This window comes from Macaca nemestrina, chromosome 20 (assembly GCF_043159975.1).
Source record: "Macaca nemestrina isolate mMacNem1 chromosome 20, mMacNem.hap1, whole genome shotgun sequence".
NCBI classification, from domain to species: Eukaryota; Metazoa; Chordata; class Mammalia; order Primates; family Cercopithecidae; genus Macaca; species Macaca nemestrina.
The window spans coordinates 66,701,348-66,727,497 of record NC_092144.1 but is presented as its reverse complement, the minus strand read 5'-3'; the positions used below and the strand labels follow the sequence as shown (position 1 = coordinate 66,727,497).

The window sequence follows — 26,150 nt, the reverse complement described above, 5'->3', positions numbered from 1 at the left end:
CCTCTCTCTCACAAACTAATACCAACATACCATAGTCTCACTCTACTTTGATTGCCTCCCTCTCTCTCACAAACTAATACCAACATACCGTAGTCTCACTCTTCAGACTCTCACAGTTTAGTCTTTCTCTCTCTCACACACGCCAGCCTCTCAAGGAGCCTCACATGACTGGTCTTTCACACACAGCCACATGTTCATCTCTCTCACACTCACTGGTGTCATGCTGTGTAGAGAACACTCAGGTTGTGAGAAAGAGACTCACACACGAACACACCCTGGTCTCACACTCTGGTCTCAGTCTGTCAGACACATATAAACCACAGCCTCACACACTGACGGGTCTTTCACCCAAAACACGAATTTCTCACACTCACTGGTCTCTCTTTCACACATTAACACACCAGTCTCACACTCTGGCCTCACACGGTCTAGTCTCGCATACATGGTGATTCTTCTCTCTCAAACACACACACACACACACACCGGCCTGTCATTGAGCCTCACACACTGACCAACCTGCCTTTCACACACAGGCCCACGCCCATCTCTCTCACACTCACTGGTCTCCCTTTCACACATTAACACACCACAGTCTCACACTCTGGCCTCGCACTGTCTAGTCTCGCATACGTGGTGATTCTCTCTGACACACACACTGGCCTCTCATTGAGCCTCACACACCGACCGACCGGCCTTTCACACACAGGCCCACGCCCATCTCTCTCACACTGGTCTCTCAGACGCCAGCCCGTCTCCCTCTCTCACACGAATACATCCTGGTCTCACGCTCTGGACACCCGGTCTGTTACACACTTACACACCCACACATCCCGCATCTTCTCACAGAGCTTCACACGCTCTCTTTCAAATGCAGGCACACCCCCATCTCTCTCACACTCACTGGTCTCTCGCACTGACCCGTCTCGCTCTGTCACACACGAACACACCCTGGTCTCACACTCTGGACTCTCGGTCTTCACACACACACACACACACACACAGAAACCGCACCCTCTCACGAAGCCTCACACGCTGACCGATCTTTTACACACAGGCACACCCCCATCTCTCCCACAGCTCACTCCCGTGGTCCCGCCGCCCCAAGCCGCCCCGAACGCCCAGCAGCCCCGAGCCGCGGCCTCCGCCCCGCAGACTCGAGTACGCGCGCCGCGCTGGCCTCTGGGAAATGTAGTCGTCTTGGGGACAGAAGACGCGGCTGGGCCTTCGCGACCCGGGTCTGAGCCGCCCGCCTCGCCTGTCCTTCCTGGCCCAGCCCTCGGGCTCGGACTCCCAGACCACGCAAAACAAACCCCCGGCCTCGTCTGGCACCCAGAAGCTCTCATCCGAAGGACTTCTTGAGTCGACGCCGGAACCTCCATCGCGCAGGCGCCAGCCTCTCTTCAGGGGTCGGACGTGACGGGCGGAGACGAGGCGTGGCCTAGCGTTGAGGGGCTTGTCCTCGGGCTGCTGTGGGAGTGGGAGGGACCTTAGAGATGGAGCGGGTGGTGCCTGCGCAGTACGTGATTATGACAGGTGGGCGTGGCCCAGGGTTTCCGGCGGGTAAGAGCGGAGTGTGCGCAGGCGCAAAGATTGTGCTCTCCCCCACCCACCCTTTCGCCTAGAGACCAGAAGAGTCCCTAGTTACCGGTTTCTGGGGACTGGGAGTGAAGCGCGCGATGGCTGAGCCTTCGGTGTGAGCATGTGTGCGGCTTTGTGACGCTGTCTGTGCCTCTATGATCGCGATGTCATTCGGAGCGCGGCCTTCTGTGCCTGTCCGTGGGAATGTGATTATCTTTCTGTGCTAAGCTTATTTTGGAATAAGAACAGCGACTCGGAACCCCTACCGTGTTGTGACTCTAGCAAATAAATACCTCTCTCAGCTGCAAAATGGGAATATCACTGCTCAGAGGCAGTGAATAACACGAAGTTTTTGGAACCAGTCCGCTAGGATTGAACCGCGTTCCGCCCCTTAAAAGAATGGAAATGGTCCCTGTTTTAGGGGACTAGCCCTTACTAGGAAAACTGTAGAATTAGTATGGGAAGGTGAGACAAATAAGGTAAAGCAATTCAGGGGGATACAGCAGAGAAAAAAAAATCCCTGCCCTCTTATTATATAATTTACTTTGAGGTGGAGAGAGACAAGCCACAAATTCATGAGTTAGATAAATAGTCTGATGAATAGTAAAAAGGGCTATGGAGAAATATAACACAGAGAAGGTTGTATCGTATACATTTTTTCTATTGTCTCTTATAATGTCTTAACATCTCAAAACAACCTTTCTGCAGCAGACACCAGCCAGGCGACCTCCACTCCAATTCAATTCTGACGCTACCTGGAGAGCATCAGATCCTACAGGTTAGACAGCTCAGTCCCACAAGACTGTCCCCCACTTCCCATGCCAATTCCAAACTCCAGATTGTTGTACCTGTGTTTCAGAGAGATGTGCTATAACTTGGGGCTCCCACAACCGGCTCCTTGGGTTCCATTAATTTGGTAGAGCGGCTCACAGAACTCAGGGAAACATTTATGTTTACTGGTTTATTATAAAAGATATTTTAAAGGATACAAATATATAGCCAGATGAAGAGACATGTAGGGCAAGGTCCAAGAGAATCCCTAGTGCAGGAGCTTCTGTGCCCGTGGAGCTGGGGTGCACCACCCTCCCAGCATGAGGATGTGTTTTTGTCTACCTTCTTGGAAGCCGCTTGAACTCAGGTCTTTTGGGTTTTTATGGAGGTTTCATTATGTAGATGTGATTGATTAAATCACTGGCCACTGGCGATCAACTCAATTTTCAGCCTCTCTTTTCCAGGAAGTAGAGGGTGGAGCTGTGAGTTCCAATCCTCTGAGTACATGGCTGGTTCCTCTGGCAACTAGCCACTGCTCCCCCCAAATATTGGGATTATCTTGTGAGTTTCCAAAAATCACCTCATTAACATAAACTCATGTGTGGTTGAAATACTGTCTTTCACATTTATGGCTCTGGAGCTGTTCTGGAGCTTTTTCAGGTACCAAGAACAAAAGGCCAGATATTTTAACAAAAGATACTTTATTGCTGTAGTCATTTAGGAGATTAAAAGGGCTGTAAGAAATGTGAGCCATGAACTGTACCTTTCTTTCTAACTCCACATTCAGTGATGTCATACTCATAGATTGAAATCTACCACAAGGGGACTATTTACAGTATGAAAATACAGTCTACATCGCTAAAGGATGGAGATCCATTCTGAGAAATGGGTTCTTAGGCAATTTCCTAAGAAGCTTGTTGTGCAAACATCATAGAGTGTACTTACACAAACCTAGATGGTGTAGCCTACTACACACCCACACTCACTCAGACTGGGACAACCTAGACCTACCAGTTAACTTCTTGTGCACATCTGTGGGATGTGGGAGGAATCTGGAGTACCCAGAGAAAACCCATGGAGACATGGGGAGACTAGTCAGAGTGCATTAGGACCCACCCTAACGAACTCGTTTTAACTTAATTAACTCTGTAAAAATCCTATCTCCAAATACAGTCACATTCTGAGATACTGGGGGTTAGGACTTCAACATGCAAAATTTGGGGCAGCCAAAATTCAACCAGTAACAAGAGGTTATTTTGATTCTTCTGTCCTCATTGATCCCACCAAGGAAGTAAGGGATATTTCCATTATCATACTATGTATTAAATTATCATTACATTACATATATAATGTTTTCTTTATCTAATTTTTACCTTATGTATACCCCATTTTTGTTCATGGGCCATCATGACCAAAATTTCACAAAAAAAAGGAAAAAAAAAGTAAGCATCAAATCCATATTCCCTCTGAATTGTAAGTGATTATAATTCAGCTGCTTCCCACACGGGCAACTCAACGTCCAGTATTTCACAGTGGGTGCAGCAGAGATGTATTTAACTAATGAAGACTGAATATTCTCTAGGGTAACACCAAGGAGATTATCTAGTATATGACACTGTAGCCTACAACCAGGTTTTCTAATATTCTCATGTTACTGAATCTACTTTTCACTTCTCCTAAAGTGCTGGCATTCAGGACAGACAAAAAAATAGGCCATACTTACATTCCACAGGTAGCTCACCTTGCCCTTGGAATCGAAGAATGACTTGGGGAAGAAGTGGGTGGGGAGGAGGAGGTATGGAAGCGTGACCATTCTGACTCTCTATACGTTCTTGCACAGACTTAGTTTCTATCCTTGGCAAACTATTTAATATTCCAAATGGCAACAGATGGGACCCAGCTGAAATCTCTCTTGGAGTAGATAAGACTAAGGATCTTCATCATTCAACTGATTCCTGAATAGGGAGGAAGAATGTCATCTACTTCAATTTGACTTCTGACTCCACCACTGTATCTTTAAAAAAATGAGAGTTCTATTGAAATATAGTCATAAGCTATATAATTCACCTACATAAAATGTAAAAATCAGTAACTTTTAGTATATTCATAGACATATAACCATCGCCATGGTCAATTTTAGACATTTTTATCACATCAAGAAGAAACCCCATAACCTTTAGCTATCCCCTTCCTCACCTCCCATTCCTCTAACACAAAGCGGATAGTAATCTACTTTCTGTATTTATGGGCCTGCTTATTCTAGAGATATGTTTTTATTTTCTATATTTTATTATGCTCCAACATATTAGGGTAGGGGAGCTAGCTTTAGTTGGCTGGGGAGAGCCCCTCCTACAGCTAGCTAATTCTTAAAGGCAGTAAACAGCTTGCCCATAAATATACCCTTTATATGCAACCAACCAACCCAAAGCCCATAACCCCAATTACCATCTTCATCTAACTCTCATACACCAACCATTATTTCCCCTGCCCTAAACCAACCTGAGGACCAGACAACTAGAGACTACCCCCATAGCCCAGAGCCTGGCGACATTATTCAAACTAGACAATCCTAAATTGTTGCCCCTGCCTGGTTCTGCCTTTTCTAAAGAAAACATGATAAAGGCTCTGGGTCTAGGCTTTTTCCCTTCTGCCCAGGCACTCATTCTGCCTCCTGACCAAATCTTGAGACATCCCCATGTGGCTCTGTACGGTGTGGCATGCTCCCTTCTGCTGGGAAATGGAAGTAATAAACTCTTCATGCAAAGGCAGTTGTCTCCATGTCTGTCACCTTACCATACCTGATTTTTAAAAATCCAGGGTACGTTTTAAAATGCCTCTCCTCACATGGAACCTGTCTTAGCCAAAAATAAACCAAAAAACCTAAGCTTAACATTTGATGCTACATAAAATAGGATTATGCTTTAGCAACACTATATTAAGATGTAAAATGGAGACATTTAGAAAAGCTTTTCTCATGTGTTATAAACTGTGTCCCCACAAATTCTTATGCTGAAAGCCTAACACACTGCACCTCAGAATGTGACCTTATTTGGTTGTTTCAGATATAATTAGTTATATCAAAATGAGGTCATTAGGGTAGACTCTAATCTAATCTAACTGGTATCCTTATAAAAAGGGGAAACTTCTCAAAATATTTCATGTACCCTCTAAATATATATACCTACTATGTATCCACAAAAATTAAAAATAAGAAAATTGTAAAAATTAAAAGGAAAAATTTTAAAGGTGAAATTTGCACACAGACGCATGCATGGGGGAAAATGACATGAAGAGACCACAAATTTCTGCTATTTAAGCCACCAGTCTGTGGTACTTTATTATAGCAGCTGTAGCAAACCTATACATCATAGGGCAAAAAAGTTACCAAGTTTGAGTCATATTTTACAGCCAAAAAAAGGAAAAAGCTTTATGTAACTAACTTCATCTTGTTAGAATGTACAATTACAACTAAAAAAGTTCATTTTCAAGTGTATCATTTTTTGTTAGGTGTGTTTTTAAAAGCATATGAATTTATTTATTTTATTATACTTTAAGTTCTGGGTTACATGTGCAGAATGTGGTTTTGTTACACAAGTATACATGTGCCATGGTGGTTTGCCGCACCCATCAACCCGCCACCTACATTAGGTATTTCCCCTAATGTTATCCCTCCCCTAGCCCCCCACCCCCACAAGCCCCGGTGTGTGATGTTCCCCTCCTTGTGTCTACGTGTTCTCTTTTTTTTTTTTTTTTTTTGAGACGGAGTCTCGCTGTGTCTCCCAGGCTGGAGTGCAGTGGTGTGATCGCGGCTCACTGCAAGCTCCGCCTCCCGGGTTCACGCCATTCTCCCGCCTCAGCCTCCCAAGTAGCTGAGACTACAGGCGCCCGCCACCACGCCCGGCTAGTTTTTTTTTGTATTTTTAGTAGAGGCGGGGTTTCACCATGTTAGCCAGGATAGTCTCGATCTCCTGACCTCGTGATCCACCCGCCTCGGCCTCCCAAAGTGCTGGGATTACAGGCTTGAGCCACCGCGCCCGGCCTGTGTCTATGTGTTCTCACTGTTCAACTCCCACTTATAAGTGAGAACATGTGGTGTTTAGTTTTCTGATCTTGTGACAGTTTGCTGACAATGATGGTTTCCAGCTTCACCCATGTCCCTGCAAAAGACATGAACTGAAGCATATGAATTTGAAGTGATTATTTCCTACAGTACTTAGATTGTACAGTAGGCAAATGTTACAGGCTACTTAGACCTAAACTCAAATTACAATATATAAATCCCTGCTGGTGTTCCATCCAAATAGTATTAAGCTTTTAAATAGTGGGAGATCAACTAAGTTTAAAATGCTCCAATGTAATTGGAAAGAAAAATATATAGAAATGGATCCTAAGGAAATAATTACAGATGAGGGTCAAAATCAGCTGAAAAATGGATCAGGATAGCATTGGTTATGATAGCCAGAATTAAGGCAAAAAAACCTACGTGATAGTAAGAGTTAAATAAGTTGTGTTATGTTTACAATAAGATATATGATCCAAAAAATAAATAATACACTGATATGGTTTATCTGTGTCCTCACCAAATCTCATGTGGAATGGTAGTTGCCAATGTTGGAGGTGGGACCTGGAGGAAGGTGACAGGATCATGGCGGTGGTTTCTCATGAATGGTTTAGCGCCATCCCCTTGGTACTGTCTTTAGGATAGTGAGTTTGTTTTTGTGGGATCTAGTCGTTTAAAAGCATGTGGCACCTCCCCTACCCCCACCTTTCTCTGGCTCCTGCTCCTGCCATGTGAGACTCCTTGCTCCCCCTCTGCCTTCCCCCCCATCGGAAATTTCCTGAGGTCTCCCCAAAAGCAGAAGCCACTATGCTTCCTATACAGCCTGTAAAACTATGAGCCAATTAAACCTCTTTTCTTTATAAATTCCCCAGTCTCAGGTATTTCTTTGTAGCAATGTAAGAACAGACTAATACACCATACAAAATACATAGAAAATAGGCAGAGTAAAATGACACCATTTACAATAATAGAGATGAAAATATCTGGTAATATACTCAACAGGACCTTTATGAAAACTTTGAAAACTCTACCAATGGAGTTAAAAGACCTGAATGAATGGAAACACACATCGTATTCTTAGATAAGGGATTCAATATCATGAGTATAATAATGGCAAAACCCTAATAAAATGAACAAGTACATATTCAAAGTGGTAAAATCTGAATAAGGTCTGTGTACTGTACCAATATCAATCTCTTGGTTTGATATTATATTACTGTCATGTAGAATGTTACCACTGGGGAAAGCTAGGTGAAAGGTACTATTTTTGCAACTTCCTGTGAGTTTACAATGATCTCGCAATGAAAAGTTAATTAGCCTTAGGGAGGGAATTGGGTCAAGGTGGCAGTACTTCTTACCATTTACTCTTCTGAAAGTTTTTTTTTTTTAATCCACAGTGTAGATATATTCTATTTAAAAGAGCATATTTTCTTCATGTAATGGCTTCAACCCTCCTAAATACCACTTTTTTCCTAAAACTTTCCTGGTTATTTTTTTCTCAAATTGATTCTATCCTGCCTAACAATATGCCTTTTTTTGTTCTCTGTATATAGGAAAAGACCCCAGCATTCCACAGATGTGGCCACAATATCATCTTGAAATAGGACCTCATTACTCCATGGAATCTTAATTCCTCATAGCAAATTTCCTGTCCCCATTGACCAGACCTCATCCTTTAAGAACAAAATCATCTTCTAGAATATACTGCAAGCCAGAACTCACAGATATTCAGAGTAGGCTAGAGCTATCTGGGGCATGGTACCTCATAACAAGGCATCAATCCCTCATCATCTTACGTGCTTCTCAAGGATAGCTCCCTTTTTCTCTACAGACGGTACATTTCTCAGCCACCAGTATTCACAGAATCGTAGGCACAATGCTTATAGTGAATACATACATGATGGTTAAGCGGAGAAGAACGTCGACAGAGGGCACTGGGCTACTTTAGCCATCCCTTTTGGTCTTTCATTTGCCAGAAAGGGAGAAATAAGGACTAAGACCCTAACAAGGTCTTTATGAGACAGCAAGGTGCTGAAGGAAAAGACTGAAAATCACAGGAGAAGGAAATGCCAACTTACTTGGGACATGACTTTAAAATTTAAAAGTGATTTTTGTCAAGGTGCCATGTCTCATGCCTGTAATCCCAACACTTTGGAAGACCAAGGTGGGAGGATTGCTTGAGCCTAGGAGTTTGAGATCAGCCTGGGCCACACAGTGAGAACTTGTCTTTACAAAAAATTAGCCACGTGTAGTCCCATGCTAATTGGGAGGCTGAGGCAGGAGTAGTGCTGCAGTGAGCTGATTGCTCATTTTTTCCTCCTGATCCCTCTTTTTGAAGAGAAACTGTCCTGGGAAGGCAAAGTTAGGGAGAAAGAAAGGAGTTGTAAGACGCCAAGTCTGTCCTGCAGTTCCCAAGATCAGCTCAGAAACCCTCCCTTCCCCTGCTCTCCTCCTTTCCCTCATGTTCCAAACACAAACACGTTGTCATAATAAGATTCCAGATACTTGGGGACAGGAATGGTGGCTCACGCTTGTAATCCCAGCGCTTTGGGAGGCCGAGGCGGGCAGATCACGAGGTCAAGAGATCGAGACCATCCTGGCCAACATGATGAAACCCTGTCTCTACTGAAAATGCAAAAAAATTAGCTGGGCGTGGTGGCGGGAGCCTGTAGTCCCAACTACTTGGGAGGCTGAGGTAGGAGAATGGCGTGAACCCGGGAGGCAAAGGTTGCGGTGAGCCAAGATCGCGCCACTGCACTCCAGCATGGGCGACAGAGCGAGACTCCGTCACAAAAAATAATAATAATAATAATAATAATAAATAAATAAATAAAACACTGGTTTCTCTCTCTCACACACACACACACACACACACACACACACACACCACTCAATCACAAAAACTGGCTAGTGCTAGAAACCTTAGCAGGATAGTATTTTAGGCTTTTAGGTCACAAGATTTCTGCTGCAAGTACTGAACCCTGCCATTGTGCAAAAGCAGTCATAGAATAGACGTAAATATACACAAGTATACATATTCAAAATCAGTGGTTCCCCACAGGGATGTACACACCGCAAAAACGGGGCTCTAGAGTCAATAGTAAACAGTTCAGGCTTTGTGGGGTCACACAGTACCTGTTGCCACCTACTCAACTCTGCGCTTCCGTAAACGTGGATGCAGAAGCTAAACAGATATCCAGAACATACACACATATTCAAAATCAATGCCCCCCCCCGCCACGTACAAAACCACAAAAATCGGCTCGGAGACACACGTCTAAGGAAACACAAAGGTAAGTCCTCACACATGTTCAGGGTAACACAATGTGGGTCTCACCTACACAAAAGTGCGATCAAAACCCGCGACCCGCACGCCCAGATGACCGGGACGAGGCCATACTTCACATCTTCTCTCACAGACTCACAATTACGCAACGGTCACCACACAAGACTTTATGGCGGACACTCCCGGACCTTCCGCTGCCCGCCCCTCCTCGCTGCTTCTCCCAGCCCGGGTCGCCTCACCGACCCCGTCTCATCCCCGACGTAGTCTCACCACCAGCCCGCCGGCTGCGCAGGCGCAACACCGCAAGGAAAAGCCGCAGGCCGCGCAGGGGCCTTTGGGAAATGTAGTCCGGGCGCCACGCAAAGGCCTGTGGGCGTCTTCGCAAAACGTGCAGGTGAGTCCTCACCGTCGGCGGAAAGAAACATCCCTGTGCTACTCTCCCGGGTCAGTTCATCTCCGACCCGGACAGAGCAGAACCAGCGCAGCCCAAGCTTTCTTCACCTCACGTTGTGGGTGGGACCTTCCACAGCCTCGCTGCACCCCGGTGGCTTCTGGAAGTTGCAGGGTGACTGCGTAGTGCGCACGCGCGGGTGAGGCCGGCTCCAAACCTCGTGAATGTGGGGGCGAAGGATGGTGGCGGGTGGGGGGCAATAAGCCCTCACACGGGAACGTGTGGGTGTGGGAGCCGGGAAGGCGGCGAACTGGGGAGGTTGCGTTTAGTTAAAGAGCTCGAGGAAGGGCCTCAGTGTCCACACGTGATCTCCTGAGAGGGTGAAAAGCAGGGCCGAGCGCCCGTCCCCTAGTAGCCCGGTGCGCGTGCCAGCCCCGGGAGTGTGCGCAGGCGCGGGGCCTGGAGCGTCCGCCCCCAGGACTGCAGCGATTGTGCGAACGCGCTTGAGCGTGTGGCGTTGAGGGGGCGGGGCCTCAGGCCGGGGCTGGTGGCTCCCTCCCCGAGAGGCGGGTGAGCGCGCGCCGCGTGGCCTTGTTTGGGGGCGGGGCCACGCGCCTGCCTGCGTGGTGCGTGTGTGAAGGGGGGTGCGGCGCGCGGTCCCGGGGTCCCGGAGGGGATTGCGCAGGCGCTGGGTCCCCGCGCGGCTGTCACGGTGGTCGCCGCTGGGGTCGGAGCCTGGGAAGACCGAGGTGAGGGGGCTGGCGAGAGTGTGCGTGTGTCTCTTTGAGGGCGTGGGCGGCGCGCCCGCCACTGCGTGGACTTTACTGCCCGGGCGCGCGTGGGCGTCTGCGCGGGTGCTTGCGGGGGCCGTGGGCTCGAGCCTGCGTGGGTTCTGGGCCCGCGACTGCATGGGGTTTGCGCCTTTTCGCTGCTGTGGCTCTCGGGGTTTGTGCGCCCGCGTGTGAGGCGCGCCATGTGTGCCTGTGTGTGAGGGAGCTATGTCGGGACCGCGGATGTGTATCGCTGCGTGACCCACGCGAAGGAAACAATGGAGCCAGTGGGAAGCCGGGAGTGGGTGTGTGACGCTGGCTGTGAAGATTTGTGTTGCGGGAGTGTGTGCGTGTGTGTCAGTGTCAAGCGGATGTGGGCGTTTATTGTAGCCTTGGGTTACTGTGTGATTTGCCTGGGCGTCTGTCTGCCACTTAGCGTCAGTGGCTTTGCGGTTGTGAGTGTGTGACTGTGCCCTTCTGGTGTATATTGCACTGTAACCATGGAAATGGAGGCCCGCAGGGGGAGAATTCTGAGCAGCTCTAAGGTGTGATGGGCTGCCCTGGAAATCTGTGGAACTGTTTAATTGTGCATGACACTCCACCTTGGTACAATAGTATATTAATAGCACCTGCCTGGGTGTTATTGGGAAGATTAAATGGGATGATGTAGCTGAAACACCCTGACATGTGACAGACCTTGTCACATACTAATCACCGTGTTTAGGTGTTGGTTTTGGTGCTGGTGGTCGTTTTTCTTTGACCCTAGACAGAGGCAGAGATAGTGGTGAATGCTGGAGGAGTTTGCATCTCTGAACTTGGGACTGGGCGATCTTTGTCCACATACCAGGGCATCTGACCACCTCCATTTGAGCAGTGGTGCACTGTCCCCGCCAACCACCTGTGTCGTCTGTTTTCTGCATGTGTGCATTTGAGTGGAGGACAGAGCCCTCCACTGACGCTGCGTATGGTTGTGTCCCCTTCCTACCAGCGTAGCTTGGAAACAAGAGTATGGACTGCGGCGCCCCACTGTCTGGTGTTGACTCCTGGTTTCACCACTGGCTAGCTTTGTGACTGGGAGAGCTTAGTTAAGTCCACCACCCCTCGGTTTCTCCTGTAAAACAGTAGTCATAACAGAACCAACCTCAGGCTTATGGTGAGCATAAGTAGAACTTGGCACAAGGAAGTGCCACATAAATGGTCATCGTTTTATTAGTAGCATAATCGCGGGCATCCCACACCTGGAGAATAAAATCCATAGGTAGAAAAGCAAAAAGATGAGGCCTAGAGTAAAGGTTTCAGGTTCAGAGGTAAAATAACTTGGACGTCTAGATCAGGGCTTAGGTTCAGAATTGTGTAGTCAGGGTCCTGGGAGGGCAGCAGTAGGGTGGAGGAGGTGGGATCAGGAACAAAGGATCTTCCTGATGGAGATGTCCCTAGGGAGCCCATGGGGAACCCATGGGGTCAAGAACAGAACTTTGAAGTGACAGGGACTAAGGGATGTTCTCATATAACACATGGATCTGGAAATGTTTCTGTCCAGACCAGTGTTTCACAGCCTTATCACTGTGACATTTGGGGCCAGATAGTTTTTTGTTGGGAGATGGGAGGGGGTGCTATTCTATGTATTATAGGATGTTGTGCAGCAACCCTGGGCTCTATTTACCAGGCCAGTAGCACACCGCACCTCCCTTCAGATTGTGACAAGCGAAAAAAAAAAATGTCTCCAGACACTGTCAAGTGTCCTCTGCAGGGGCAAAATCACTCTGATTGAGAGGACGGTGATGCAAAAGCATGGACAGACCCAGGGCACGATGAGAGGGAGAAGAGTAAGGGAGCTGGGGAAGGCAGGGAGGGAAGAGATCAAAGGGATAGTGTTCTGAGATGAGAAGAAAGGTGTCCATGACCTGCAGCCCCGGTAAGCTCCGAGATGCATTCATTCGTTTAGCCAGTGAGTGCCTACCACGGATTGGGCACTGTGCTAGTCACTCAACAAAACAGGCAAGGTTTTTACTTAGCTGGAGCTTGCATTTAGTGGGAGAGACAAAAATAAAGTCTATAATAGGTGCTGATTGTATTTTGAAAAGGAAAGCAGGGTAAAAGGATTACCGCGTGTTGTTAGGTGTTCTTTTCAGAGTCAACATCCAGGTCTCCCATGGGCATCTTGGTCAACTCCAGAGCCAGGAATGGCCACCAGCAGTGACCCTCTGGAATCCCTTGATTAGGGAATCTAAGAGTTTGACTTTGATCTTACCAAAGACTTTTCTCTTCACTGAGGTCTGGACTTCAACAGAAACAGGTCAGATCTCTAGCTCTGTCCTTGAGGCTCTGAGACTCAAACGTTATTCTAAATGATGGCTTCACGTTACTGTCACCTTGGAATGCTTTATTAAAAAAATAAAATAAAAAGGCGGGTCAGACTCAATCCCCAGAGATTCTGATTTACTTGGTCTGGCATAGTGAACTGCCATCAGCTGTCACTATTTATTAGAAAGCTCCCAAGAGACTAATGTACGCACAGAGTTGAGAGCTACAGCTCTGAGTGCCTGCAGCCCAGGCTCCTTTGGGGCCTCTGGGAATGAGATAAATTGATTTGGAGGAGTCAGGGGGAGGATGCAAGTGACCTCTGCTTGGATCTCTTATCAAAAACAGTCCTCAGAGCTGCACTTTCCTGCAGTAGGGATATTCCTAGCCCCATCCTGCAAGTGAGGAAACCTAATCTGTTCCCACACAAAGTGGGGAAATGGCAGGCTAGACATGCATATGCATAGCCTGTGTTCTTCCTGTAACAGCTGTGCTGCGGTCTTTGGTGAAATTGCCTACATACGTTCCTGGCCTCTGGGACTGGCAGGTTCAGGCCAGGAGTGATCTTTGAATATTTGACAGCTGGTACAGCAAAAGCTGACTGGCCCAAAGGAGGCAGTGAGGCTGTGGCAGTGCATTTAATGGCTGGTTTTCAGTATATCAGGACCCTCCCCCAATTCAATACCCAGCACAGCCCCCCAGGCTCAAAGGGGTGCCAAGGCAGGAGGGGAAGGCCCCTCAGTTATTTACCTCAGAGGGGAGGCACAACCACTGTTCAGTAGCTCTTTGAAGCATGTTCCAGCCGTCCTCACCTCAGGAGGACGTAGCTTTGTGCCTTTCAAAGCCGTTTCTCATCTATCATCAGGGACTCAGAAGACGAGCCAGGTTTACAGCCCTGCCTTGATGGGGTATGTGCGACCCAGCCTTCTTTTATTTCGTTTGTTGTTTTGAAGATGTAATTATACGTTCATGACACAAAAACAAAGCATAGAGAGCAAAAAGCGGGTTTTGGATTTTTCCAAATCCAAAATATGTTATATATGTGGATTCCCACACATATAACCTGGTTCCTTTCTTCAGGGACAGTCACTGCTACAAACTTTTTGTTTATCTTTCCAGTGCCTTTTCAAAGTCGTGTATTTGTATACTATATTTTGGTTTTTCTAAATGGCTTTTCTATATTTTTCCCCTTATACCATTTTATCTTGGAGGTTTTTCAGCCTTAGCACAGTTGATGTTTTGAGCCAGATCCTTCTCTGCTCTGGAGGGCCGTCCTGTGCATTGCAGGATGGTGAGCAGCATCCTTGGCCACCACTCACTGGATGCCAGGGGCACCTCACCTCCCAGATGTGACAACCAAAAACAGCCTCAGACATTGCAATTTTCTCATGGGGGGCAAAATTACCCCCAATTAGGAATCACTACTATGGTTCTACTTTGTTCCTTTTAATACGTGGTATCTCATTATATGCATGTAATATTCACTGAACCGTTTTCCTATTGATGGGCCCTTAGGTTGTTTCCAGTCTCCTGATGGTGGTAGTAATAATAAAATTCTTAGCATTGACCCTGCTTCCTGGCACTCCTCTAAATGTGTTGCTTATTTTGACTCATTTAATCTTCACCACAACCCTGTGAAGTCATTACTGTGTTTTGTCTCATCTTGCAGATGAGGAAGCTTAGCCCCGGAGAGGACACGTAGAGTGTCTAAGTCCACACAGATAGCGGATGGCAGAGTTAAATACTGAACCTAGACAGCCTGCTGCAGGCCCACACCCTTACCCAAGGAAATGTACTGCCTCTTTCTATAAACTCTGCCACGGTGAATACCTTTGTGTGTCTCTCATTGTGCACATGTGCAAAGACATCTGAAGACATGTACAGGAAATAAGATTGCTGGATTAAAGAGTATAACGGGGGTGAAGAATGTGTATCTTCAGTCTTAAAGACATTGCCAAATTGCCCTCCATTGAGGTTATACCAATTTCTCTCCTCCAGCACTAGATAAGAATTCTAATCTCAGCCTTTTTAGTGGGTCTAGTCTTTGTTGGTCTCTTGGATGCGTGGTATGTGGTTGACCCTTGAACAGTGCAGGGGTTAGTGGTACCAACCCCCTGTACTGTAGAAAATCCACATATAGTTTTGACTCCCCAAAGAGTTAAGTACTGATAGTCTAATGGTCACTTTACTGGCACCTAAGCAATAACCTAAACAATCTGTTAACACATATTTTGTGTGTTACATGTATTACATACCCTATTCTTACAATAAGATAGAAGAAAATGTTATTAAGAAAATCATAAGGAAAATATATTTACTGTTCATTAAGTAGGAGTAGTTTTCATAGTCATGGCCTTCAAGTTGAGTAGGCTGAGGAGGAAGAGGAGGGGCTGGTCTTACTGTCTCACAGGTGGAAGAGGTGGAAGAGCTGGAAGGGGAGGCAGGAGAGGTAGGCACACTCAGTGTAACTTCCATTGAAAAACATCTGCATATAGGTGGACCCTCACAATTCAAACTAACGTGGCTCAAGGGTCCACTGTATTGTGAGTTGAAGAGGAAAAGGAAGGCAAGCAATGACCATGTTCCAGTTACCGAAGACATCACGTGTAAATATCCTAACAGCAGAGGTGAGGTAGGTTTTCTTTACCCCATTGTATAGATGAGCAAACAGGCTTTGTGTAATTTTTTCACAGCCGGTAATTGGCAGAGACAAGCTTTGAATCCAGGATTATCTAATATCAAACTGCTGTTCTTTCTTCCCCAGTAGTGCCGAGTTCCTTGAAGAAAATTGTTTTATGGACAGTGTATGAGTCTGTTTTCACGCTGCTGATAAAGACATACCGGACTCACAGTTCTACGTGGCTGGGGAGGCCTCACAATCCTGACGGAAGGTGAAAGGCCTGTCTTACGTGGCCGCAGGGAGAATGAGAGAAGGAGAGCCAAGCGAGAAGGGTTTCCCTTACAGAACCCAGAACCCTCAGATCACGTGAGACTTACTGCCATGAGAAGAGCCAAGCGGAAAGGGTTTCCCTTACAGAACCCAGAACCCTCAGATCACATGAGACTTACTCACTGCCCTGACAACAGCATGGGGGAAACTGCCCCCATGATTCAATTATCTCCCACCAGGTCCCTCCCACAACACATGGGAATTATGGGAGCCATAATTCAAGATGAGATTTGAGTGGGGACCCAGCCAGACCACATCAGACAAGAATCATGCTTCTCAAATTTGGGGTGCGTGGCTGAGTGCAAACACCTGTGAAAACTGCAGGATGAATGCATTACAACTTTCTGGAACAAGTCATTTTACCTGAGTAATTGGACAGGGAAAGCCAAGTGATCTGCTTATCTGGTAAATCATTTAAAACATGATTTTTGGCCGGGCGCGGTGGCTCAAGCCTGTAATCCCAGCACTTTGGGAGGCCGAGACGGGCGGATCACGAGGTCAGGAGATCGAGACCAGCCTGGCTAACACGGTGAAACACCGTCTCTACTAAAAAATACAAAAAACTAGCCGGGCGAGGTGGCGGGCGCCTGTAGTCCCAACTACTCGGGAGGCTGAGGCAGGAGAATGGCGTAAACCCGGGAGGCGGAGCTTGCAGTGAGCTGAGATCCGGCCACTGCACTCCAGCCTGGGGGACAGAGCAAGACTCTGTCTCAAAACAACAACAACAACAACAACAACAAAAATGATTTTTACATTAACACAAACCCAGATTTATTCTGAAGTAGTATGCACAAATGAACATGTTTCAAAACAAGAAGTCAAAAGAGTTTTCTGTTATGGGCAGCTGCTTTGGGATTTACCGCAAACCATAGAAATAGGCATCAGCCGTCCTGTACTCTTCAGGGATATCTGCCCAAAGTTTGAGAATTCCCAGGCAAAGAATAGGGCTTTGTTCTCGAAGGCCCTGCAGCAGTGGTGTGCTGGAGCTGGCTCACCCAAGCCATTCAGCCCCATGCCAAGTGACGTCAGTTCAGTAGCTTACAGCCTGCTGTGGTGGGAGTGTGTATTAGTCCGTTCTCACACTGCTAATAAAGAAATCCCTGAGACTGGTAATTTATAAAGAAAAGTTTAGGCCGGGCGCGGTGGCTCAAGCCTGTAATCCCAGCACTTTGGGAGGCGGAGACGGGCGGATCACGAGGTCTGGAGATCGAAACCATCCTGGCTAACACGGTGAAACCCCGTCTCTACTAAAAAATACATAAAACTAGCTGGGCGAGGTGGCAGGCGCCTGTAGTCCCAGCTACTCGGGAGGCTGAGGCAGGAGAATGGCATAAACCCAGGAGGCGGAGCTTGCAGTGAGCTGAGATCCGGCCACTGCACTCCAGCCTGGGCGACAGAGCGAGACTCCGTCTCAACAAAAAAAAAAGAAAAGAAAAGTGTAATTGGCCCACGGTTCTGCAAGTTGTACAGGAAGCAGCAGCTTCCAGGGAGGCGTCAGGAAACTTTTACTCATGGCAGAAGGCAAAGTGGGAGGAGGTGTCTTACATGGTGGGAGCAGGAGAAAGAGGCGGGGGTTGCGACACACTTCTAAACAACTAGATCTCGTGAGAACTGACTCATGAGACCAGCACCAAAGGGACGGTGCTCAACCATTGATGAAGGATCCACCCCCATAATCCAGTCACCTCCCACCAGGCCCCACCTCCAACACTGGGGATTACAATTGAACATGAGATTTGGGTGGGGACACAGAGCCAAATGGTATCAGAGGATTTACTCCGTGGAAGTTAGTAAACACTATAAATCACCCCTGCAGCAAGCTGCTTGTTAAACATTCCCCAGCACACCACTGTCATAGGGTCTAACACAGCCCAGAATTCAGGTGTCCAGGATTCAGGGCAGGCCCCTTGGTCTCCATCTCTGTACGAAGGAAGCCTCGCTCAGAAAAGTCAGAATCAAAGGCCAGTCTGCTCAGTTCATCACCGAGCCCTCGCTCCTCAGTCTTAACATGATATGCTCAAATTTCCCCCAACTCCTGTGGCCACTCTACTATGACAGAAACGTGGGGATGTTTTCAGTAAGCATTTCACCACACTGACGCCTCCTGTACCCTGCCAGGGTGGATAGTGGACTTCTGCCCCGTGTGAGGAGTGCAGTGTGTGCAGCTTGTGGATAGGGCCTCAAATCCAGGCTCCATCAGCTAAAGCTCTGTGACAACAGACGGGTCATCATCCCTCATCCCTGCGATGGAAAATAGGAACCCTGGGTGGTTGGTTTGCCATTAAAGGTTAAAGGAGATGGTGTAATGCATATAAAGGATCCAGCACAGCTTTTATTCTCATCGTTGTTAACTGCAGAGGTGATGTCGCTGCCCAGGCATGGGGTACATTCAACACACACACCTGAGCACGTGCATAGAGCACGTGGGCAAAGGACGGTCAATGTGACATTTTACCAAACTCACCTCCCACAGAACTGGCCCCACCTGGCACTTGTAACCTCAACAGCAATGATGGTAAATACAGTTTACCTTAATGGAGCATTGACTGATATGATCTCATCTCATCCTCCAACAGCCCTTTGTCCTCCCTTTGCAGATGTAAAGGGGGGAGATAAAGACCCATCAAGGTTCAGTAACTTGCTCAGGATCACACAGCTACACACATGAGAACATTGGTCAACTCATTGTCCGGTGAAGGACAAGAGGTGAAGCCAGAAGGCAGATGTGCTCACAATGGAACGTGTTTCCCCTGTGAAGAAGTGGCACCTGATACATGTGAAGGATAGCCCTACCCCGGTTTAGTGGGTGAGGAAAGGCTCCTTGAAAAAGTGCTGGTAAAGAAAGTTAATATTTATTACAGAGCCGTTCAGTCATTCAGTTAGCAAACACTTAAGCCCTTTCCGTGTGCTGGATGCTGGTCTAAGGCACTTGGAATAGAGACACCCGTCCTCGGGACGGTTGACGGTAAGCACTAGACATAATAAGCAAATTGTGCCGTGAGTTACACCATGATAAGAGCTACTGAAAAAAGAAATATCTGAACCAGCTGTGAAGGGTAGGTGGGGGCAGCTTGCGTTATTAAATAGAATGGTTAGTGAGGCTTGCTGAGAAGGTGAGGTTTGAGCAGACTGAAGGAAGTGAGGTGGGGCTGTGGCAGCCCCTTCAGGGACTAGCAGGGAAGCACCGGCATGGGGATGGGGGTGTGGGACCCGAATGTGATTCTTGATTCTTACAACTCCCTCCAGAAGTAGGTTCTGAATTGTCCCCAGTTGAGAGGTGAGGAACCTGCAGCACGGAGAGGTCCAGTGGCTTGCCCAGGGTAACACAGCTGATAGGAACACTTGCCACGCTCAGGTGATCTGACCCCAGAGTGATGTGTTTACCACCACTGGTGGCCGCCTGGCCCTTCCCTCTGGCTAAAACAAGGCAAGACCCTGAGCTTCCTCAGCATGAGGGAGCTCTGGATGCGCGTGCGTGCGCACACGCGTGCGTGCAAGAGGGAGGCAGGCAGGGCTGGTGTTTCTGGAATCCTTTCTGCCTCTTGGAGTGGCCTCACAGGCCAACTTCAGTGATCACGAGCCTACCTCTTCATCTCACCGTAGCCCTGTGATTCCCCTGAATTACCGATGTTTTCAGCACCTGGTCACTGACAAAGCCAAAGAAGCCCATTTATTGGGCATGAGGACTGGAAGGAAATGGTGGAAGGGTCACTGTGTTCATTTCCTCTTGCTGCTGTGACAAATTACCACAAACTTAATGGCTTCAAGCTACAGTCATGTATTCTCTTAACAGTTCTGAAAGGCAGAGCTATGAAGCCGTGTCAGCAGGTGTTCCTTCGTCTTCAAGGCCAGCAGCATAGCTTCCATCTTGCAATTTCTTTTTCTCTCTGACTCTCATCCTTCTGCCTCCCTTTTATAAAGAGGACCCTTGTAATTATGTTGAGCCCACTTGGGCAATCCAAGATTATGCTATTGAAAATGATCTATTTAGCCTTTAACCTCTTCCCTGGCATACAACTCCTGAAATCTTAGAATTTCCAAAGTGATGTCTGTGAACCCAAAATATCGGAGACAAGTCTTAGTCAATTTAGAAAGTTTATTTTGCCAAGGCTAAGGACACACCTGTGACACAGCCTCAGGAGGTCCTGACACATGCCCAAGGTGGTCGGGGCACAGCTAGGTTCTATACGGTTTTGGGAGACATGAGACATCAGCCAGTATATGTGAGATGTACACTGGTTTGGTCCGGAAAGGTGGAACAACTCAAAGTGAGGGAGGGGCCTTCCAGGTCATAGGTAGATAAGAGACAAACAGTTGCATTCCTTGAGTCTCTGATTAGCCTTTCACTGAATACACAGTTTACATGTGAGAGGAGGGTAGAGGAGTAGTCACGTATGCCTTAGTCTGGCTTAGTGAAATAGGGCAGAGGAAGCAATCAGATACGTGTTTGTCTCATGAATTCTGTGTGTCCTTTGTCCATAAAGGATTTCCTTGTGGGCAAACTGTGAGGGAGGTATGTGGTTAGTAATAAAATGGGAGGCAGGTTTGCCTGAAGCAGTTCCCATCTTGACTTCCCTTTGGCTTAGTGATTTTGGGGTCCAGAGTTTTTGTTGTTTTTGAGACAGAGTCACCCAGGCTCTGTCACCCAGGCTGCAGTGCAGTGGCGTGATCTTGGCTCACTGCAACCTTTGCCTCCCAGGTTCAAGCGATTCTCCTACCTCAGGCTCCCAAGTAGCTGAGATTATAGGCATGTGCTAATTTTTGTACTTTTAGTGGAGACGGGGTTTCCCCATTTTGGCCAAGGTGGTCTTGAACTACTGACCTCAAGTGATCTGCCCACCTCAGCCTCCCGAAGTGCTGGGATTACAGGCGTGAGCCACCATGCCCTTTTCTTTTACATGTCTTTTGTATGCTAATGAGATGGCTGGTGGCTGGTAGCCCCTGGGTAGCTTCAGGATGGGGTTGGTCACCAGAAAGACTGAGGCAGGACTAGACGGTTGGGACTTTCAGCTCCACCCTCCAACCTCCGGGGAGGGGAGAAAGACTGAAGGTTAAGTCGATCACCAAGGGCCAGTAATTTAATCTTGCCTGTGTCATGAAGCCACCATAAATACTCAGAAGGACAGGGTTTGAAGAGCTTCTGGATAGCTGAACACGTGGAGGTTCCTGGAGGGTTCCCAAGGAAGGCATGGAAGCTCCACACCACCTCACACATACCTTGTATTTCTACACGTTTCTCCCTCTGTATTATTCAGAATAGCCTTCATCATCAACCAGTAAATGTCAGTATTTGCCTGAGTTCTGTGAGCTGCTTTAGCAAATTATTAATTGAATAATTATTAATAATTATATAATTATTAATAATTATTATATATTAATTATTATATAATTATTAATTATTATTATTATATTTATATATAAATAATCCCCAAAAGGGGATTGTGGGAACCCCAGCTTAAAGCCAGTCAGTCGCATGTTCCTGAAGTCCGGACTTGCATCTGAATGTGGGGCAGTCTTGGGGGCTGAGCCCTCAAGCTCTAGGATCTGATTCTATGCCCAGGAACACAGTGTCAGAATTGAGTTGGAGGACAACCAGCTGGGGGTGTGGGGAAAATTCCTCACACATGTGGTCATGGAAGTCTTCTGTATTGATTGCTGTGGTGTGAGAGCAGAGGAAAAACGGTTTGTGTTTTTTCTATTTTCAGGATAATGTCCCCCGCCCCCAAGATCCTTAACTTCATCACATCTGCAGAGTTCCTTTTGCTATGTAAGGTGCCATATTCATGGGTTCTGAAGATCAGGATGTCCATATCTTTGTGGGGGCCATAACTCTGGTCTGCCACAGTCACTAATGCCCCAGGGCCCTCGTCCCCCGATCCCATTCCCAGGCAGATGAAGTCAGGTATCCCCCTTAGCCTGATGTGGCCGGCGTGGCACACAGTGCTAATTAGAGGCCCCTCCTGGACCATGGCTCACCCACATGGGACCCCACCCCTTCTTGCCCAGTGAGTGTTGCTGGAAAAGAGGGTCCCAATGCAGACCATAAGAGAGGTTTCTTGGATCTTGCGCAGGAAGGAATTCAAGGTGAGTCACAGAGCACGGTGAAAGAAGCAAGTTTATTGGGAACTACTCTGTTACAGAGTAGGGTGTTCTCAGAAAGCAGGAGAAGGAATGGGAAACTGTAAGCAGCTATCATTAAACCCGGAATGTGCAGATGAGCTCACTAAAGGTAGGGGCTGTTTGTGCTATCAATGATCATTCATCCTTCAACCGAAGCCTGGTCATTGATGTTATCTCTGAGTAAAGTGGGCTGCACTCTCAGGACACCTGGACATTCTGCAGGCTTGGTGGGAGATGTTCTGTGTGTCCATAAACTTTCTGTAATTATAATAGGTGGTCAGCTCAGGATGTAGCTATTTTCAGACTGTAAGCATGAACCTTATAGCGGGGGCCTTGTGAACGTCTAGCTACTCACTTTAAGACAGAGTCACCCTGGTCATGTTTTATTAAACCAGAGGCCTGGTAACCAGGGATCCCTCTCACAAGAGCTCTAACAAGAGGTGGGGGTTACCTCTTACTGGCTTATGTTTCAGAGTCTGCAGGGCCACCTCCCAGGTTCCAGCATTCTCAAGGGTCTCCCAGGACCCAGCCGGTAGTCATGCTCACACCTTGGGCCAGGGAATGGCCACGACAGAACTGTGTCTCTGGGATGGGGTTTCAGCACACTGAGGATTTGGTTGAGTTAGTCAACAAGTGTTTCTTGAGCACCTGCTCTGTGCTAGGTTGGTTCTCAGCCCTGGGAGGAGAGCGGCGAACAAAACGAAGTCTCCGCTTTCCAGCCCAGATCACTGTGTGTGTGTAGGGAGGCGGGAGGTACTACCCACATAAACACCCACATAAACAAGCTGTTTTCGGAAAGTGGTAAGTGTTGTGTGGAAAATGGGGCAATACAATACTAGAGCATGGGGCAGCACTGCCTCGCAGAAACATAATGTGAGGCATATAATTTTACATTTTCCAGTAGCTACATTGGAAAGGGTAAAAAGCAACACATTTATCATTAGAGTTAATTTTGTTTTGTTTAGCTTTGTTTTTGAGACAGGGTCTCACTCTGCTACCCAGGCTGGACTGCAGTGGCATGATCTTTGCCCACTGCAACCTCTGCCTCCCAGGCTCAAGCAATCCTCCTATCTCAGCCTCCCAAGTCGCTGTATTTTTAGTAGAGACGGGGTTTCACCTTGTTAGCCAGGATGGTCTCAATCTCCTGACCCCGTGATCCACCCACCTCGGCCTCCCAAAGTGCTGGGATTACAGGCCTGAGCACCCGGCCTATCATTGTTCTTTATATGGATTCGCTTTCCCTACTGGAATGTAAGGTGCCTGGGAGCCGGCAGTCTTCCACTGTAACTCACTGCTGTCTCCCCACTACCTGGGACAGCTGGACACCTAGTAGGTGCTCAGTAAATACTTGTCAAATGGATGGCCAGAGGTCTGTACAGTCCTTATTTGCCTCCTGATCAAGAACCTGCTGCAATCTTAGGCACAAAAAGTGTTGGCCGTGCCCCTCCCTGACCGTGAGAGGGTGAGGGGGACAGAAATGCGCCAGGTGTTCTGACATCTGTGTGTGCGTCTGGGTGTGTGTGTGCCTCCAGGTTAGGGGCCTGTGCGCTCTGGCACTGCCCAAAAGACCCAGTTGGCCTCATGACCTGTCTTCTCCCCACAGCCCTGCCTTACCAGCTCTCTGCCCCTCTCTGAGTGTGGACCCTAAAGGGAGAGAAGGGATGCCAGCTGCACGGGGGAAATCCAAATCCAAGGTAAGTGGCAATTCCTGTTTCTTCAGGAACATCCCATCGTGTCCTGTGAGATGTGGACCATTTGCTTTCCTTCCATGGAGACTTGTTGCCTATTGGAGATCCATCCAACACCTAGCCCTTGGTTTTCTTCCATTGCCATGGGGGATGAGAGCCTGAGAAGGGCCCAGCAGCCAGGAAACTGCCCAGTGGGCCTCTCTCCATTCCCCAGTGTGCACATGGCCACTTGCCTGTTGGTTCAACATTTCTAGGGGCTTTGCTAGTGCCGGGAGAAATGTCATCCTCTCTGGAGGAAGATGAGAGCCACTGTGATTTCTCAGCATGGAGATAAATGCCCAGGTGGGGTCTGTAGTAGCAGAAGGGATTTGACATGTGCTCTGGAGTTAGTCTTGTTGTGTGGTTTTGTTTCTCCTTGTAAAACCCATATTTACATGGAGGAAATCTCTCCAGCTAAGGTCCCAAGACTCAGAGGCACCACATAGCCCTGCTATTCCATTGAGTGCATTGGCGCAGGCACTGAGGTGGTATGGGCAGCCTCCTGTGGTCAGCATGCTCCACCGCTGTCAATCATCAAGTGATTTTTACAACAGGCATCTCAAATGCAGTTTCCCATAACAAGCGTGTTTGCTTTCACTTACGTGTATTAGTTCCCCCTTGCTGCTTTAACAGATTAGCTGCAAACTTGGCAGCTCAAAACAACACATGTTTATTATCATGCAGTTTTGTGGTTGGCGTCCAGGCACAACGTGGTTTAGCTGGGTCATCTGCTTTGGAGTTCACAGGGCTGAAAGCAAGGTGTCGATCGGCTGTGTTCTCATTTGGGGCTGAGGTCCTCTTCCAAGCTTGCTGGTTATTGGCCAGATTCAGTTCCTTCTCACACTTTCCACCTGACCCTCATTTTTCATCTTCAAGACAGCAAGAACAAATAACCAACTGGCCAGGTCAAGTCTGAGATAATCCGCCAAGGTCAAGTGGTCAGTAACCTTGATTGTACCCTCAAAGAACCTTTTGTCATGTGTAACATATTCACAGGTTTCTTGTAGAGCATGTGGTTAGGAGATTAAATCGGGAGCTACACTATCTGGGCTGAACCCTAGCTTCTCCATTTACTAGCTGTGAGACCTGCAGGAAGTTTTCTTCTGTCTCTGGGCCTCCGTTTCCTCATCTGTAACATCCTGTGATTCTGCTGACAGTGCCTCTGTCACTGATTCACATGAGCACTAAGTGAACCAGCACAGTCAGGTGCTTAGAAGAATGCCTTGACTTTGTAAATGCCTGGTCGATCCAGGCTGCCGCGTGTTCTTAATGCAACATAATTTTAATAACAGCTATGTCTTCTATTGTATTTTATTTAATTTATTTAACACACCTGCCCCTTTTGGCCTCAGAACCCTGATGCTTCCTGAATGATTCTTGGTAGCTCGTGTCTCCCATGTTTAAGATGTGTGCACCGTTTCCTCCAGCCACGTGGAAGCACAAGTCCATGGTGAATAGACATTTGATTTTTCATTTCAGGCACCTATAACATTTGGGGACTTAGCCATCTACTTCTCCCAGGAGGAGTGGGAATGGCTGAGCCCCATTCAGAAGGATTTGTATGAAGATGTCATGTTGGAGAATTACCGGAACCTGGTCTCGCTTGGTAAGGCTCTTCTTCCCCAACAATCCAGAACCAGCCTACTGAGGGACATGCATCACTCTGGGTCTGGTCTGGAAAATGGAAACCACTGCAATTTCTGTTTTTAAAGAGCTTTATTGAGATATAATTCACATAGTATACAATTCACCCATAAAAAGTGCACAATTAAATGGTTTTTATAATAGTATATTCAGAGTTATGCATCCATCACCACAATCGATTATATTTTCATTATTCCCACCCCAAAACCCAGTACCCATAAGCAGTCACTCTTCGTCTCCCCCAACCACTCATACCCCCCGGATTGGGCAACTACTAGTCCATTTTCCATCTCTATGGATATGCCTGTTCTGGTCCTTTCATACGTGTGAAATTATAAATACATGGCTTCTTTCATTTACGATGTTTTTGAGGTTCATCACGTTGTAGCATGTGCCAATACCTCATTTCTTTTCATTGTCAAATAATATGTATTGTATGGATAGACCACATTTGTTTATCCAGTCATCAGTTAATTGACGGGCATTTGGGTTGTTTCCACTCTCATTATTTTGATATGCTGCTATGAACATGTACAACTTTTTTGTGTGGAT

The 26,150-nt window shown here is 47.3% G+C and overlaps 2 protein-coding genes across 10 annotated transcripts in view; one reads left to right on the top strand and one right to left on the bottom strand.

Moving 5' to 3' along the window:
• The window catches only part of LOC105488124 (zinc finger protein 471), a 29,865-nt gene extending 19,787 nt beyond the window's left edge, over window positions 1-10,078 (bottom strand). Inside the window, exon 1 of one of the 3 annotated variants that reach the window (XM_071087979.1) lies at window positions 9,966-10,078. The gene's annotated coding sequence lies outside the window, so the exon portion shown is untranslated. Of the gene's footprint in view, window positions 1-1,310; window positions 5,999-9,965 lie in introns of those variants that run through there. The other 2 variants (XM_024794782.2, XM_011751918.2) reach the window with 2 other exon arrangements.
• The window catches only part of LOC105488130 (zinc finger protein 667), a 33,304-nt gene continuing 17,217 nt past the window's right edge, over window positions 10,064-26,150 (top strand). The window contains exons 1-3 of one of the 7 annotated variants that reach the window (XM_011751940.3): window positions 10,064-10,089; window positions 23,831-23,921; window positions 25,434-25,560. In XM_011751940.3, coding sequence (XP_011750242.1) covers window positions 23,889-23,921; window positions 25,434-25,560 — 160 coding nt within the window. In that variant the 5' untranslated portion in view covers window positions 10,064-10,089; window positions 23,831-23,888. The other 6 variants (XM_011751939.3, XM_011751941.3, XM_011751938.2 and 3 more) reach the window with 6 other exon arrangements.